This window comes from Hylobates moloch, unplaced genomic scaffold, assembly GCF_009828535.3.
Source record: "Hylobates moloch isolate HMO894 unplaced genomic scaffold, HMol_V3 SCAFFOLD_1, whole genome shotgun sequence".
In the NCBI taxonomy this organism is placed as follows: domain Eukaryota; kingdom Metazoa; phylum Chordata; class Mammalia; order Primates; family Hylobatidae; genus Hylobates; species Hylobates moloch.
This window is the reverse complement of record NW_026652276.1, coordinates 1,245,171-1,258,674: the sequence shown is the minus strand read 5'-3', so window position 1 is coordinate 1,258,674 and position 13,504 is coordinate 1,245,171. Positions and strand designations below refer to the sequence as shown.

Here is a 13,504-nt window from a genome sequence, read left to right as displayed (position 1 = left end):
ATGGGGAAGACTAAAGAGACTCAGACATGCAGTGAGAGGATGATGGGCATTATGTTCAGAAGCCGTGTGTGTGTGTGTGCACACGCGTGCACACGCATGCCACACACAGACCCACACACACATGTAAGATGCACATTTGAATTTATATAAACTCCCACACAGTAATTCCAGCTACGACTTTGTCCCCAAAAGTAGGATAAGAGCACGGTTTTATGTGTAAGGACCCATGTTGCTCTGTTGTTTACTGTACTGGAAGAATCAGGAAAGCACCATTTCACACCACACATGACAGGAGGAAGGTGTGGAGTGCAGAGCAGGCAGGAAGCTGGTGGGTGCTCTCGGGCCAGGTCCTGGAAGCCCACACTGGGGGGAAGAGGGGCAGCTCATGGGAATTCTTCTTGGGAAATACCATTTGCTGTGCAGTAGGATCCTCTGACACCCCACACACCTATAAAGTCAAGATCTCCTGGCTGGGGGCCTGGCGGGCTCCAAGTGGTGGTTGGTAGGGAGAGGAGAAGGCCGCGGAGGTGATGGGTTAAGTCCCTGCCTCCTGCGCCCTGGACTATAGGCAGGACATGCCTGCGCCCCTCTGGCCCTGGGTCCAGTTGGGTCTAGCTGGCCAATGGGTGTCACCCCAGTAGGATGAGGAATCTGCTGGATCCTGTCCGGGTGTCCCCAAGGCCGGGGCTCAGCTCCCCAGAGACACAACGCGTCCAATGGACACGTGAGCCTCCAGACACCCACAATGTGGCTTGGTCTGCTCCAGGCTCCATGGAGCCAGCCTTAAGGTCTTGGGGAGAGGAGAGCACAGGCTGGATGGGCCAGCAAGGTTCAGCCCAGGGTTCTGGAACCATCTTAGGGTCAGGGTCTCAGTTTCAGGATCTGCCGCACAGGCGGGGAGCTAGGGAGCCTCCCCAGAGCCTGGACTCAGCATTCAGACTCCAGCTCACAGGGGACATAGGAGGGGCCCTGGGCCGAGTCAGGTTTTGGGGCAGTAGCAGGAGGTGTCAAGATGGGCAGGAGGCTGGAGCAGAAGGGAGCCAGGTGCATTACAGGCCACCTCTCCCTGGGGACCGGGTTGGGGTTATCACTGGCTGTCTGCACAGGGGTGGACTCTGTCCTCAAGGCTGGGGCTTCCGGGCTTTTCTGCCCTCTACACATCCTGGAGGCTGTGAAAGCTTTAGTCGACACCCCTAAAGGACCGCCGCCTGTGCAGGAGTGACAGTGGCCATCTGCTGAGTTAAGACGTGAGTCTGTCTGTCCGTGTGAGTCAACTGTGCCACCAGCCCTCGCTGGATGGCAGCAGAGACTTGCAGGCATCAAAAGGGTCTGAATGGCTCCCGGGCCTCAGAGAACCACCAGCCAGGGCTGCACTGAGGCACCAACGTGGACAGAAGGACCATCCCAGCCAGGAGAGGATGCAGCTGGGGAATGTGAACCAGGCCCCACCGGGCACAGGATGACCATGCCCAGCTTAGCACTGCCCTGGACACAGAAGTGGTCCCAGGTCCCAGAGCCCGGTCACACTGCTGGTGGAAGGCACCAACCACGGAAGCCCAGTGCCACTCAGCCCACACTCCTGGCTCTACTCCCTGGTCTTCCAGGACCTTCGGATGATACGTGTCATCCCTGGGGCCCCAAGAACAAGGTCAGGTGGAAGCAGAGGTGGCGACAGGTTTCTTCTTAACACTGGAAGGCACAGCCACTTGTTACTTAATGTTAATTTTGTTAGGTTCATTCATTGTTTTAAAAAACAGAAACCTCCTACAGCACTTAGTCTGTGTCAGGTCCCGTCCTAAGCCTTTTCCAAAGCTAACGCATTTATCCTCCTCAACCAGTGAGGAGGCCGCTATGATTCTGCCCAGTCACAGAATTCTGGTTTGATTTGCTTCTCACTCTTAATTTTTAAAAGAATTACACAGTAACACAAATTCATTGTACAGAAACTAGAAAATCCGATGAATAAAAAGTTTTTTCTTTTTCATTTTAAAATAATGGTAGGCTCACAAGAAGTTATAAAAAAAAAAAAAAAAAAAGCACAGAGAGGAACTGTATGTGCCCTTCGCCCAGCTGGCAAAAATTTCTAAGTCTATAATCTCAGGACTGGAAGACTATGACCTCTCAGACAGGAGGAGTCCGCACGGGTTGAACAGTATCTATGTCAGCCCTGACACAGCCCCTCCCACCTGTAGCCAGAGGGTGGCCCCACACAAGGCCCCGGAGCCCCGTGCCGGCCGGCAGGGTCCACCTCCCAGGCCCACTGAGAGGCGTTGCCTTCCGAGCAGGTGCCACCCTCACTCAATGTCCTGGAGATGGCTGTCACCTGTGACATAAAGCCACTCACCTCTGGAGGGCCTGGGGGCTCCTAAGGATTGGGGGCCCTGCCCAGAGTCCCCCAAAGTGCAAGGCTGTCACCCCATCCTCCCATCAGCCATCAGTGCGACACTGGTCCCCAAACTCCTGCCATGCCTTGGAGAAGACTAAGGCCCTCGTGTGCAATGGCGCGGCCTCTGGAACTCCAGGAGGCTCTGAGGATCTGGGCCCAGGTGCAGACCCCATGGACTAGAGACTCTGAAGGGTCCAAGCCCCAGAGGCTGCCTGGGATGGGTGCAGTGGCCTGGTATGAGGGTGGTAGGTGCTGTGTCCCTGGAGAGGCGCCTGGGGCTGGTTCACAGGGGTGCAGCCGGTCACGGAGGGAGGCAGGTGGAGGTTGATCCTCCAAGACCAGCACCCTGCGTACACTCAGTCTTCGACGCCTTCCCCACCACCTCCCCATGCCCACCTCGAAAGCCAGCCCCTCCCTGCCTCATCACTGGGGGAGGGGCACAGTCTCTGGACCACGCTGGATGCATGCACCTACAACCATTTTCCGGGGCCCCCCAACACACCTAACACGCAAAAAAAGCCACAGCAGAGCCCACGGGAGTGTGTTGGGTAAGAGCCACGTTTATTTCTTAATTGGACAGAGCCTCAAGTGCACACACAGTACAGGAGCCTAGGGCTAACACTCGGGTGTAAGACATCGGGACGGGCGTCGTGACGTCGGGACGGCAGCTACGACATGGGGTCTGGGGTGTGCCCACAGCAATCACATATGTACAAGCCAGGGACGTGGCCTCTGAGCCACAGGGGAACCAGGGGACGGACTAACTACAGGAAGCACAGGCCCAGGGAGAAACGCAGGTCGCCACAGCTGCTGTCCATCTAGGGGACCACACGGCCCGGCACCGGGGTAAGGGAGTGTGCCTTCCGTGGTCCCCACATGGGTGAGGCTGGCATAAGACCAGTGCAGCAGCACAGTAAACACCTGTGACATCAGCCCCACCAGGGCCCCAGGTGCCGGGGACTTCAGGGACCAGGGTTGACAGGGAGGGCCACCTCATCACAGCCATCCTGGGTGGGGGAGTTTGTGCCTGTGCAGCCGGTGAGTGAAACATTGGCATCTTCCGAGCGATGACTCCCAGTGGGAGGCCTTGGACTTGGCACCCCTAGGCACTGGCCATGTCCCATCAGAGCCCGAGTGCTGGTCAGCCTGGAGCCTGGCATCCCCCTCTATCTGGAGCCACAGCGGAAGGAGCTCCCCCTTTCTGGTGGAGGATGGCTGCCCCCAAACCAAAACAAGCCCTCAGACTTGGCAGTTTAAAGCATTAAATGAAACCATCTGAAGGAGACGGCTTTCCAGATCTGTCTCACCTTCCCCATTTAGCAGGAAGCAGCAGCCACGCTGGGCCTGGCTGTCTCCTGAGCACCGCACCCCGTGAGCACCTCCACACCAGCCCTCCACCTCACAGATGTGGAAACCGACTCCTGGGGAGCTCAAGGAATGCAGCTAACGCGATCCCTAGGTGGTTTCTGGCAGAGCGAACTTTCAAGAAGCCAGGTGTCCTGACTCAGGCGGCCTCCTCTCACCATCAACTCTGAGTTTCTGGGTCCTGGCTTAGGCACTCCTCACTAGAGCAGGCCTGGAAGGAGGGAGTCGGCGGAGGCTGCAGCGTGGCTCTGGGTCCTAGCCAAGGCCAACACGGCACCTGGCTGAGAGGACACAGCCAGGCAGTCTCCATGGCAGTGGAGGCTTCTGAATTTAGGCAGCTCTCAGGCACCTCCTCTCAGCCCACTCATGCCGCTAGTGCTCTGCAGGTTGGCTGGCCTCAGACACCTGCGACCTGGGGGGCGTGCCCAGACCCTTTGGAGGCCGCAGCCTCAGGCTGGCTGACCTGAGTTGGCCGTGGCAGGGCCTGCGCCTCCTCTAGCCTGCCTGGGGCCCGTGGGGCTCCCACTCATCTCAGACCAGTGTGTTCTGCCCCTGCCTCTCCTTCCTGCCTCCAGGCAGCCCTGGATGCTGGAGCAGGTGCTTCTGCAAGAAGCTGTTCTGCATCCTCTCCTCTCTGCGTCTTGGCCCACTGCCTCCAGAGGACACCCATGGGGAGCACAGGCCACCTGGCTTCTGAATTTTATTCTGGGATATGAGTCCTCACCTGGGAGATTTCCAAAGAAAGCTGCTGTGTCCTGTCTTCCCAGACGTGGCTTCCCGAGCCCTGATTCTCCCTCACAGAAACCCCCCATCAGCCCCTGGGAGAGCCTCCCAGGCAGGGGATGAGGGCGGCGTGGCCACACCGCACCTGAGCCCAGGTACGAAAAGGCAAGTCCACAGTCCCAGCTCCCAAACAGGCTGGCCCAGGCAGGCAGCCACAGAGACTGCAGCCAGCATGGGTCCTGGCCCGCCTGCCCTGCACCCCACTCTCCGAGATGGAACTTCAGGGGCCTGAACAGCCTTCCCGAAGGAATACCTCACGCCAGAGCCCTCCCATGTGGTGTAGAAGGCCCATGCTCCCCAACTCCTGAGCCGCTGTCTCTCCCCCAGGCATGGGATTGGGGTCTCTGAGGCTCATGTCACCATCATATGGGACAGCCTGGGAGAGTAGGGGCCTCAGAACCAGTGGTATGCTGCATCTCCCCCACTCCAGGAGGCAGGATCTGATGAAAGTGCTGGGCCCTAGGTCTGGAGCGCCAGACCCGATGTAACTGCTCCCACGGGCCACGGCGGGAGAGGGGCTCTGTTGCTTGGCTACTGTCTTTCCTTGAGCTAAAAAGAGACAAAATCAACCTCTGCGTGTGGGTGGGGAGGGCCCTAAAACCTCCCTAGGCCTCTGGACGTGACTCCTATGACCAGACTCTCAGCTTGGGGCTGACCCCCGTCCTGTCCTGGGTGGCCCTCGGACATTGGTGTCTGCAGAGGGGGTGAAATGGGACAAGAACAAAGGGACACCACAGATGCAGAAGGGAAGAGCTTCTTGAAGACAATAACCACCGAGCCAGCCACTCTCCACTGCCGACTGACCAGGATACCCCACCCCATGGGATTTTCTCAATGGGACTCACAGAAACTCTCTGCCCTGGGAACAAAGAGAGGAATGTCTTTGCAAGAAACCTGCTAATGGCAGAATTTCTTCCCAGAAGCTACCTTGAGCTCACTCCATTTCTCACCGCAGCTGAAGAGGCTGCACCACAGCCCTCGACACCTAGACCGTCACCCTGAATTCTGACCTTCCCTGACTTCCTGGTCTCAACCCATCACCCTGCCCTGATGGTCCAGGGACAGCACACAGCCCCATAGTCTGCACACTGGTGGGTGATCCTGACCCCACTCCCTCCCGGTCCCCGCCCAGGACAGATCACAGCCTGGGTGCCGTCTGCCTCATCTCAGGGCCAGAGCCGAGTGTCACCCCTCACTCTTTCCTGGGGGAAGCTGCTGGAACTCTTCTTAGAGTCACATCTCAGGTGGCCGCCCAGAAGAGATGTGCGTTCTACCTCCCACCAGAGGAACTCACACCACCCTCCATGCTGTGCAGACTTCAGGCACCAAAGACACTCCCCCACCCTCCCACACATACACCCAGGACCCATGTGGCTATGGAGAAGCCTGGGGCCCAGGCGATGCACCCGTGTGCTAGCCCCAAGGTGCCCCACTGGTCCAGACAGCTCCTCACTGTGGCCTTCCAAGGTGGCTGTCCCTGCCCTGCCTGTCCCTAGCAGGCTTGGGAGACACAAGTGGGAACAAATGGGGTGGAGGTGGTTGGGGGTTCCATCTGAATATTACAGGGCTATGTGGAGGCATTAGAAATAAATACTTATAAATAGAACAAGTCTTATAGTTAATTTCCGAGTTGACTGATTCAATGTCACTAACGTATATTAATTATAAGTCTGTCTATGCTTAAAAAAATATTAGAACGGCAGCAAGAACCCCCGTAACCTGTGCCCTTGGCCCCCCCAGCCTCTCCCAGCTTGTTCCACCAAAGCACATTCTGCAAGAAGAACTGACACGCGCAGCCTCTGCTGGGAGCACAGCTGGTCATGTGGCACAGGTCCCCGGGCCTGGCATGGGCGTCCCCTGGGGGGTCGACCCGGTCGTGGGCTGTCTGGCAGGAGAGGGGCCGGGCGGCAGGTGACAGAACAGATGAGGATGAGGGTGGGGATGGGTTGGGCCTGCCGGCTGTCATGGGAGGGCTCAGGTTCAGACCCGCATCTGGGCAGACCTCCTTCTGGAGAGCTTGGACCTGCAGGAGAGTTGGGAGAGGCGGCATGGTCAGGCCAGGGGCACCTGCAGGCTATATCCACCACGCCCTCCACAGGCAGGCAGCCGTGAGGGGCAGCCACAGACCCCATGTCCCTGCTGGTTCTCTCATCACCTGGGGAAGGGACTGAATCTCTGCTTCTGATGTGTAGGACTCAGCCCACCCGTCCCCTCCTGCACCCCGCTTTTCACATCCCTACTGTGGGAGGGACCAGCTCCTTCCACAGCCTGCCCAAGGGCACACGGTTTCCCCATGCCAGGGCCACTGGGTTAGGATGCAATTTTGAAAGTATGGCCTGGGATTTATCACTCCACAAGAAGCCACGACTCAGAGGGAGCATTGACAGCCCTAAGGGCATCCCCAGCCCACACAAGCAAGGGCAGGCTGCACCGCCTTCCCCTGGCCGCACTGCTTCCCCAGGTGGCCTTGCGGGCAGGACCCCTGGCAGAGCAACCGCACCCTGCAGCCGGCCCTACTGAATGGTCCCCGCCAGGAGGGGATTGAGGGCAGGACCCCTGGGAGAGCAGTCTCGTCCTGCAGCAGGGTCCTACCAAATGGTCCTGGCCAGGAGCCAGTTGAGGGCAGGACCCCCATGGCAGCAACCTCGCCCTTCAGGCAGCCCTACCGTATAGTCCCAGCCAGGAGGGGGTTGAAGGCATACAGCCAGTCATGCATGTCCTTGTCGCTGGCCGCCTGCAGCAGGATGCCGCGGTGTTCCGTGCACACCGCGAATGTGTTGGGTGTCTGCAGAGGGAGGCTGCTGGTGAGGAGGTGCCAGGCCCCGTGGTCAGCACACCACCCTCCTGCTCCCCAGGGCCCATGCAGGCAGGGGAGGGGCACCACCAGGAAAGTCCCAGGGAGGGGACACGGAGGGGACACAGAGGGGAAGGCTGACCCAGCCAGGGCTGTGACTGCCTTCTGGACGCATCTGCGGCCGGTGGTCCCAGGACACCCTCACCACTGCTCTGCATCCCTATGGGACATGCCTGCCCCTCATGCTCCCTGCTCCCTGGAACCCTGGCTGGGCTGCTGGTCCAGATGTGGGTTCACACCACCCACTCCCACCACAGGGAATCAAAACACCATCTCGTAGACACTGGGGCCACCTCCAGATGGCTCAGAGAAACTTCTTCTCCAGCCAGCCTGACGAGTCCAGGCTCCTGAACTTGTCCAGGGCCATTCCAGCTGGAGGGTTGGGCAGAGTGGGGGCAGGAGGGCTCCTTTGAGCCCTGTGGCTTTCCCATTCCTGCAGGGCTGATGCCACCCACCTTGGGTGACTCCGGAGGAAGGGACATGGCTGTGGCCATCACACAGGAGAATACTAATGCTTGCCCTGACCAGAGCCCATCCCCACTAGCTGTCACCAGGAACATGCGCCCCATGGGCAGGCAGAGAGGCCTGGGGCAAGGACAGAGGATCCCTGAGGCTGAGTCCCTGAGCCTGGTCTCTGTGGAACAGGACGGAGTCTGGGGTGAGAAGATAGGCCTTCTGCTCCGATGAAGGGCTGCAGAGGACGGTGGCTCAGCTCCTGCCCTGCTAGGGTTCCTGGTGCCCGAGCCTGAGCCGGGCCCAGCCGCACCTTAAGCATAGCCTGCTGGTCCTCGCTGTACTCCACCTGGGCAGTGGCCAGGTTGAGCACGAACCGCTCCACGGCATCCTTGTCGCTGTTGTACATGTAGGCATAGGGGCGCCGCACCACCACAAAGCGCCTGGCCCAGCCCGACGTGTGCGGCTCCAGGAAGTGCAGGTACCCCTTCTTGGAGACGATCGGGCTGAGGGCAGAGAGAGCTGCTCGCTGGGGCCCTCGGTGGGGGCAGTGGCTGACTCGGGCACTCACCGTCCACCACCCAGAGCTGGGACGCAGCAGTGCCACCCACCTCCCCAGCCAGAAAGTGGGTCGAGGCATCGAAGGGCACCTGGCAGAACCCCGACCCAGGAGGCTGGAGACCAGATCACCAAGCCAGCTCTGGGACTCAGTTTCCCCACCATAAAATGGAAAAACTTAAAGAAATAAGCTAAAGTTGCTGCAAGGCTGTCACACAGTGCCCAGTGACCACGACTTCCCCACCTGGGCCTTGGCTCTGACCCCACCCACTCCCCTGTGCTCTGTGCTGGTTCCCAGCCTAGGCATGTGGGTCACAGGGCCCTGCCTGACCTCTCAGCAAGGAGCTGCCCCTCCATGTGGGTCAGGGGCAGCCTGCCTGAACCTCCAGTATGGGCGTCAGGCAACCTGTCTGTCTTCCCAGGTATGAGGGTCCCTGTGCCCCTAGTATGGGGATCAGGGTCGCCTGTCTGTCTCCTGTCAACATAGAGCGAGCTGATGGCGGTGCTTTCCAGGGAAGCCCCACACACCTGACTCGGATCTCCTGGATGTCAGGGACCAGCAGGCGCTGGGGTTCCTTGTCTGTCTCTGTTGCCCGGGCAGGGGAAGGGAGCTTCTTGGAGTCGGCCTCTGGCAGCAGCTCGGGCTCTGGGCTGGCTGGCCGGGAGCAGGGTTGTGGGGTCCTGGGAAGCAGAGGGAAGTGCTGCACACTGCAGGCCTCCCTGGGCCTGGGGCCGTCTTCCCCCAGGCTTCACCCTCCTCAGAGCCGCAGTAGGGCACCTTCGCGGGGTCTCTCCAGCTGTGCCCACAGTGGGAGCTCCCGGGGCCCGTCCACCAGGACAGCCAAGCTTGTGCCCGATTCCAAGAAGTGCTGGGCTTGGTGGGGAGGGTCCCCCAGGAACCTCGGGGCCCAGCCAGGGAGCCTGTGCCCCACTCCACGCCCTTCTCCCAGTGGCTCTCCTGCCCCCACCTCCACCCTGTGAAAGCAAGTCCAGCATTTCTTTATCTCCACAACTGGACTGAAGGTGACATGAGGTTCTAAGGAGCCACTGGAGCAGAGGGTGCTGCTGGCCTCCCGCATGGGCCCCCCACATGGGACAGGCCCCACGCGACTCGACCTGGTGGTCAAGGAGGCCTGCAGAAGACAAGGCCAGCTGATGCCACTGTCTTTCTTTTTTAAATGAAATTCTGGAACCCTTAAGGCACTTTAAAACAAGAGTGAAAACCATCTGCCTGCTTATGATTCGTACATAAGGGGTTCACACGGGGTCTCTTCCAAATGCGGACCTGCAGGGGCCAGGTGTTCCCTCCGCAATACTGACTCTAACGGCTCTCACGCCCCCTTTCGTAACCTTTTCTTTTTCCATTATTTTATAAGCACTGTCTCAGGAAAAGGGAGCGTTAGCTTGTTTTCCACCCATTTCTGGTCTTCAGGGAAGAGAACACACGCACTCGGATGGAGCTGGCGGGGCACAGGCGCCCTCTGAGAGGGCCACGGACTCCACTCCTCCAGGCCCTTCCCTCAGCCTGTGGCCACTCCGAGACCCTCAGCCACTGGGGCCCCCCGTTCGGTGCTCTCTGTGCCCGACTCATGGCCATGGTCATGGGTCAGCCGTGGTGCCGGAAGCCACTCCGAGAGCCTGGAGCTCACTCACCTCAGGTCAGTGGCACCGTACCGCCCTTCAACCAGAGAGGGGCAAGTGGAGGAGGGGGTGAGAGTAGCCGCCCCTAGAGGGGACATCGATGGGTCCCGGAGCAGGGTGACAGACATCTCGGAGAGCTGCGGAGGAGAGAAGGCCTTTTTCAGGGAACACAGGGAAGAGGGTTCTCCGGCCTCTGCGGGCGCTGCTCCCTGTGCCTGCGCTTACCCCACACCTGCTGCTTAGGGCACCCACCCCTCCTACCAGCAGGCTTGGCTCAAAGTTGGCCAGCTCAAGACCCCTGGCCCCCTCCAGCCCCTGCGGCCCCTGGTTGGCCTCTCCCATCACTTCAGGCTCTGGCCTGACCCAAGCAGCCACCCTGCCAACGCCTCGAGGAGTGGGCTGGGTAAGCTCTGCCCTGCTGCCTCTTGCCCGTGCCAGCGTGAGGTGGCGCTGGGTGATGCCACGGGGGCAAGGAAGGCCATGGGCCGGGGCTGGAGCTCCATGCATGATGCAGCACAGCAGCAGCTTCCCAGGCTACAGGGGTGGGGTTGGTCCCAGGAGGAGGAGGGACAGCCAAGTGGGGGCTTGACTGACTGGGCCAGAGGCCACAGGGTGATGGCCAGACAGGGTGGGGGCCAGGAAGACAGCAGAAGCCTGCGAGCGTGTGGGTGAGTCCCAGGCCACTGGACCCACCCGGCCCCTCACTCACGTCCCCACCTCCCATAGACCCCAGGCCTACCCAGGGAAACCAGCCACTTAGGTATGAGGTGTCCCTCTGCACTGAGACGTGTTCCTAGGAAACTCTTAACTGCCTTTTCCCACACGGAATGGGAGTTTTCCTCGGGGACCACTGCCTATGGGAGCCCGAGCCCTGCAGGACAGCCTGGTGCAGCCCCTCCGCGCCTACCTTGCTCTCGCTGGCACTGACGCAGACGTGGCTGTGTGTGTACTCTCTGTTGAATGTGTGCGTGAGCAGGCGCAAGCACTGTGGACAGAGCACACGCGTGGTCAGGGGCCAGGCCCCCCGCGACCCTGCTCAGACAGCCTTGCAGGCTCTTCTACCCACCCCTCCCCAGACACAGGTGGGTTCCGACGCCAGAGCACAGCGGGTCAAGGTGGGCAGCACCTCCACCCCGCCCAGGTCATCGGGTGAGCCCAGGAAGTCTCCCAGGGTCAGGCTCTGGCTCAGGGCCTGGTGTGAGGCCAGAGGCAGTGCTGCCTCCAGTGCTGGAGGCCTTCCCAGAGGCCTGTTCAGCCGCCAAAAGAGCCACTTGTAGATGGAAGTGGTGAGCTCCCCATCAGCACAGGTATTCAAGAGACAGTGAATCATCGCTTGGGAAGGGAGACTGCAAAAGGCACCCAACTTTCAGTGCAGGTGGGGTACAGTCAGCGGGCAAGGGGACCCTAGGGACCCCTCAAGCTCCTAGCTCCTGGTGGTGCTAACCAGAGCAGCCATGGGCAAAGCTGGGTTGCTGGAGTTGCCCAGAAATGACTCAGGGCCCTTGAGGGCCTGGGGCTACGGGTGTACTGCCCACCAGCTGGACCCACCTTGACGGCCAGCTCCCGCTGCCTCTCGCTGGGAGGCTCCAGGGGTGATGGGCGGCCCTCAGCCGAGAGCGGGGAGGAGGCGCTGGAGGAACCGTGGGACTCAGAGTCCTCGCTGAAGGCCGGGGACAGTGCCTCCGGGACAGGCCGCTGGGCGGTCTCCAGCTTCTCCCGCAGGAGCAGGTAGTGCCTGGTCTTCTCCACCTTCAGACAGGACACAAGGCCTTACCTGCTGCACCTCAGGGGTGACCTCCGGAGCTGGGCTCAGCCTCAGCAGCAGCATGACCCTCTGGGCAGACCCCGGAGAGCCCACCCTCCCCTGGGCTAAGACTGGAGACTGATGGCCCTCAGCTGTGAAATGAGGAAACAGACCCTGGCACCCCGGGGGCTGACAGCACTCAGCCCCCACCCCAGCCCTGCCGCCTTCATGGCCAGCAAGCAAGCTGCTCCCTCTCAGACACATGCATCTCACACGCCAGGTTCTGGGGCAGGGCCGAGGGGTAGGCACAGCCCTGGCTTCACGCATCTCACACGTCACAGGTCACGTGTCACACACACATTCGCCCCGAGGCAGTGCCTAGGTGCTGCATGTTGGTTTCCCTGATCAAAGTCGCAGAGGGCAGCCTGGCCCTGCGACTCTCCTTCCGGGTCCCTTTCTGGCCTCTGTCTATATGCCTGATAGTCTTCCTTGGCTAACTCCAGAGCATGCCTCTGTACTACACTGGCCATGTTTCTGTCATGCGCCACGCAGCCCCGCAGTGCACACTGGAGCATCACATGCTCCTCCTGCAGGTGGCTGTGACTCCCGACCAGCTGTGCTGCCCCCCAGTGGGCACCAGGCACTGGGCCCTCTCCAGCTTTTGCTCTGCAGACAAAGCCACATGGACACGGCCGTTTGGGCCTCATCCTCTGAGGCTGCCTCACCTCCTGCAGAAGGCTCAGCTTCTCCAGCTCCCACTGGTGGTCCAGAATGAGACTGTCACTCCGGGGCCTCCAGCCTGCCAGGTTCTCCTCGCCCCGGACGTAGGCCACAGATGTGTCCAGGACTCGGCGGCGCCGGCGCTGCATCCCTGCATGGGGGACGCGGGCATTCCATCCCTATCTGATGGGTGGCTGCTCCTCCCACCCACCCTAGAGGTCCGCCCATCTGTGAAGCTGCCTCCCCTCTGGGGTGAAGATGAGCTTCCCCTGGTCCTTGGTCCACCCTGGGGCCCAAAGAGCCATGCAGGCCTCCTCCATAGGAAGTTATCCTGCCCGGGGTCCCATGGCCATCTCGGCTATGCCCTGGGAACCCAAGGAAGCCAGCAGGCCTGACTCTCCTCCCTCGCTCTTGTCCCATCTCAGAACAACTCCAGAAGCCACAAGGTGAGTGCTTGTGTTCTGTGAGGGACCCCCCTGCAAATGGCAGCTTCGCTGTGGTCACCCTGAGTGGGCAGAGGTCGAGCAGGCCAGGAACCCACCCGGTGAGAGCAGGGCAGATATCTACCTGGGCTGCCCGCGTCAGCCACGTGGCACAGGCTGAGCTCGTACACGCCAGTCACACGGTTACTGCAGGGAGTAGAAGGAGTGACATGCGGTCACCAGGCCCTGCAATGGGGACCCACAGCCAGCCTGGCTGCTGACTTGCCCCACTATCAAATGCGCATTCAGCCTGGCTGGGGTGGAGGGGTGTCGAGGTCCCTGAGCTACAGCCTCTGTTCAGAGTCCTCATCCCAGACTCCCTCCGGCCCCCAGAGAAAAGATGCATTGGCTGGTCTTGCTCAGGTGCCCATGGGGCTGTGACCTGAGGCCAGGCCCCCACAGCAGCCTCCAATCTGTCCCAGCCCAAGGGAGACACAGGCAGCATAAGCACAGCATCTGGCATCTCCAGTCCCTCCAGAGCGTCAAGAGCCCCGCAGGCCCTATACCCCACAGAGCAG

The 13,504-nt window shown here is 60.6% G+C and overlaps 1 protein-coding gene across 21 annotated transcripts in view; it reads right to left on the bottom strand.

The window, feature by feature from the left end:
- Positions 1 to 2,926: 2,926 nt before the first annotated feature.
- Positions 2,927 to 13,504, bottom strand: part of KIF1A (kinesin family member 1A) — a 124,016-nt gene continuing 113,438 nt past the window's right edge. For 13 of the 21 annotated variants that reach the window (XM_032761702.2, XM_032761740.2, XM_058436577.1 and 10 more), the window contains 9 exons: positions 13,072 to 13,133; positions 12,510 to 12,655; positions 11,589 to 11,789; positions 10,948 to 11,025; positions 10,053 to 10,177; positions 8,928 to 9,080; positions 8,155 to 8,347; positions 7,201 to 7,319; positions 2,927 to 6,557 (listed from right to left, as the gene is read on the bottom strand). In XM_032761702.2, coding sequence (XP_032617593.1) covers positions 6,515 to 6,557; positions 7,201 to 7,319; positions 8,155 to 8,347; positions 8,928 to 9,080; positions 10,053 to 10,177; positions 10,948 to 11,025; positions 11,589 to 11,789; positions 12,510 to 12,655; positions 13,072 to 13,133 — 1,120 coding nt within the window. In that variant the 3' untranslated portion in view covers positions 2,927 to 6,514. The remainder of the gene's footprint in view (positions 6,558 to 7,200; positions 7,320 to 8,154; positions 8,348 to 8,927; positions 9,081 to 10,052; positions 10,178 to 10,947; positions 11,026 to 11,588; positions 11,790 to 12,509; positions 12,656 to 13,071; positions 13,134 to 13,504) is intronic. The other 8 variants (XM_032761657.2, XM_032761667.2, XM_032761678.2 and 5 more) reach the window with 1 other exon arrangement.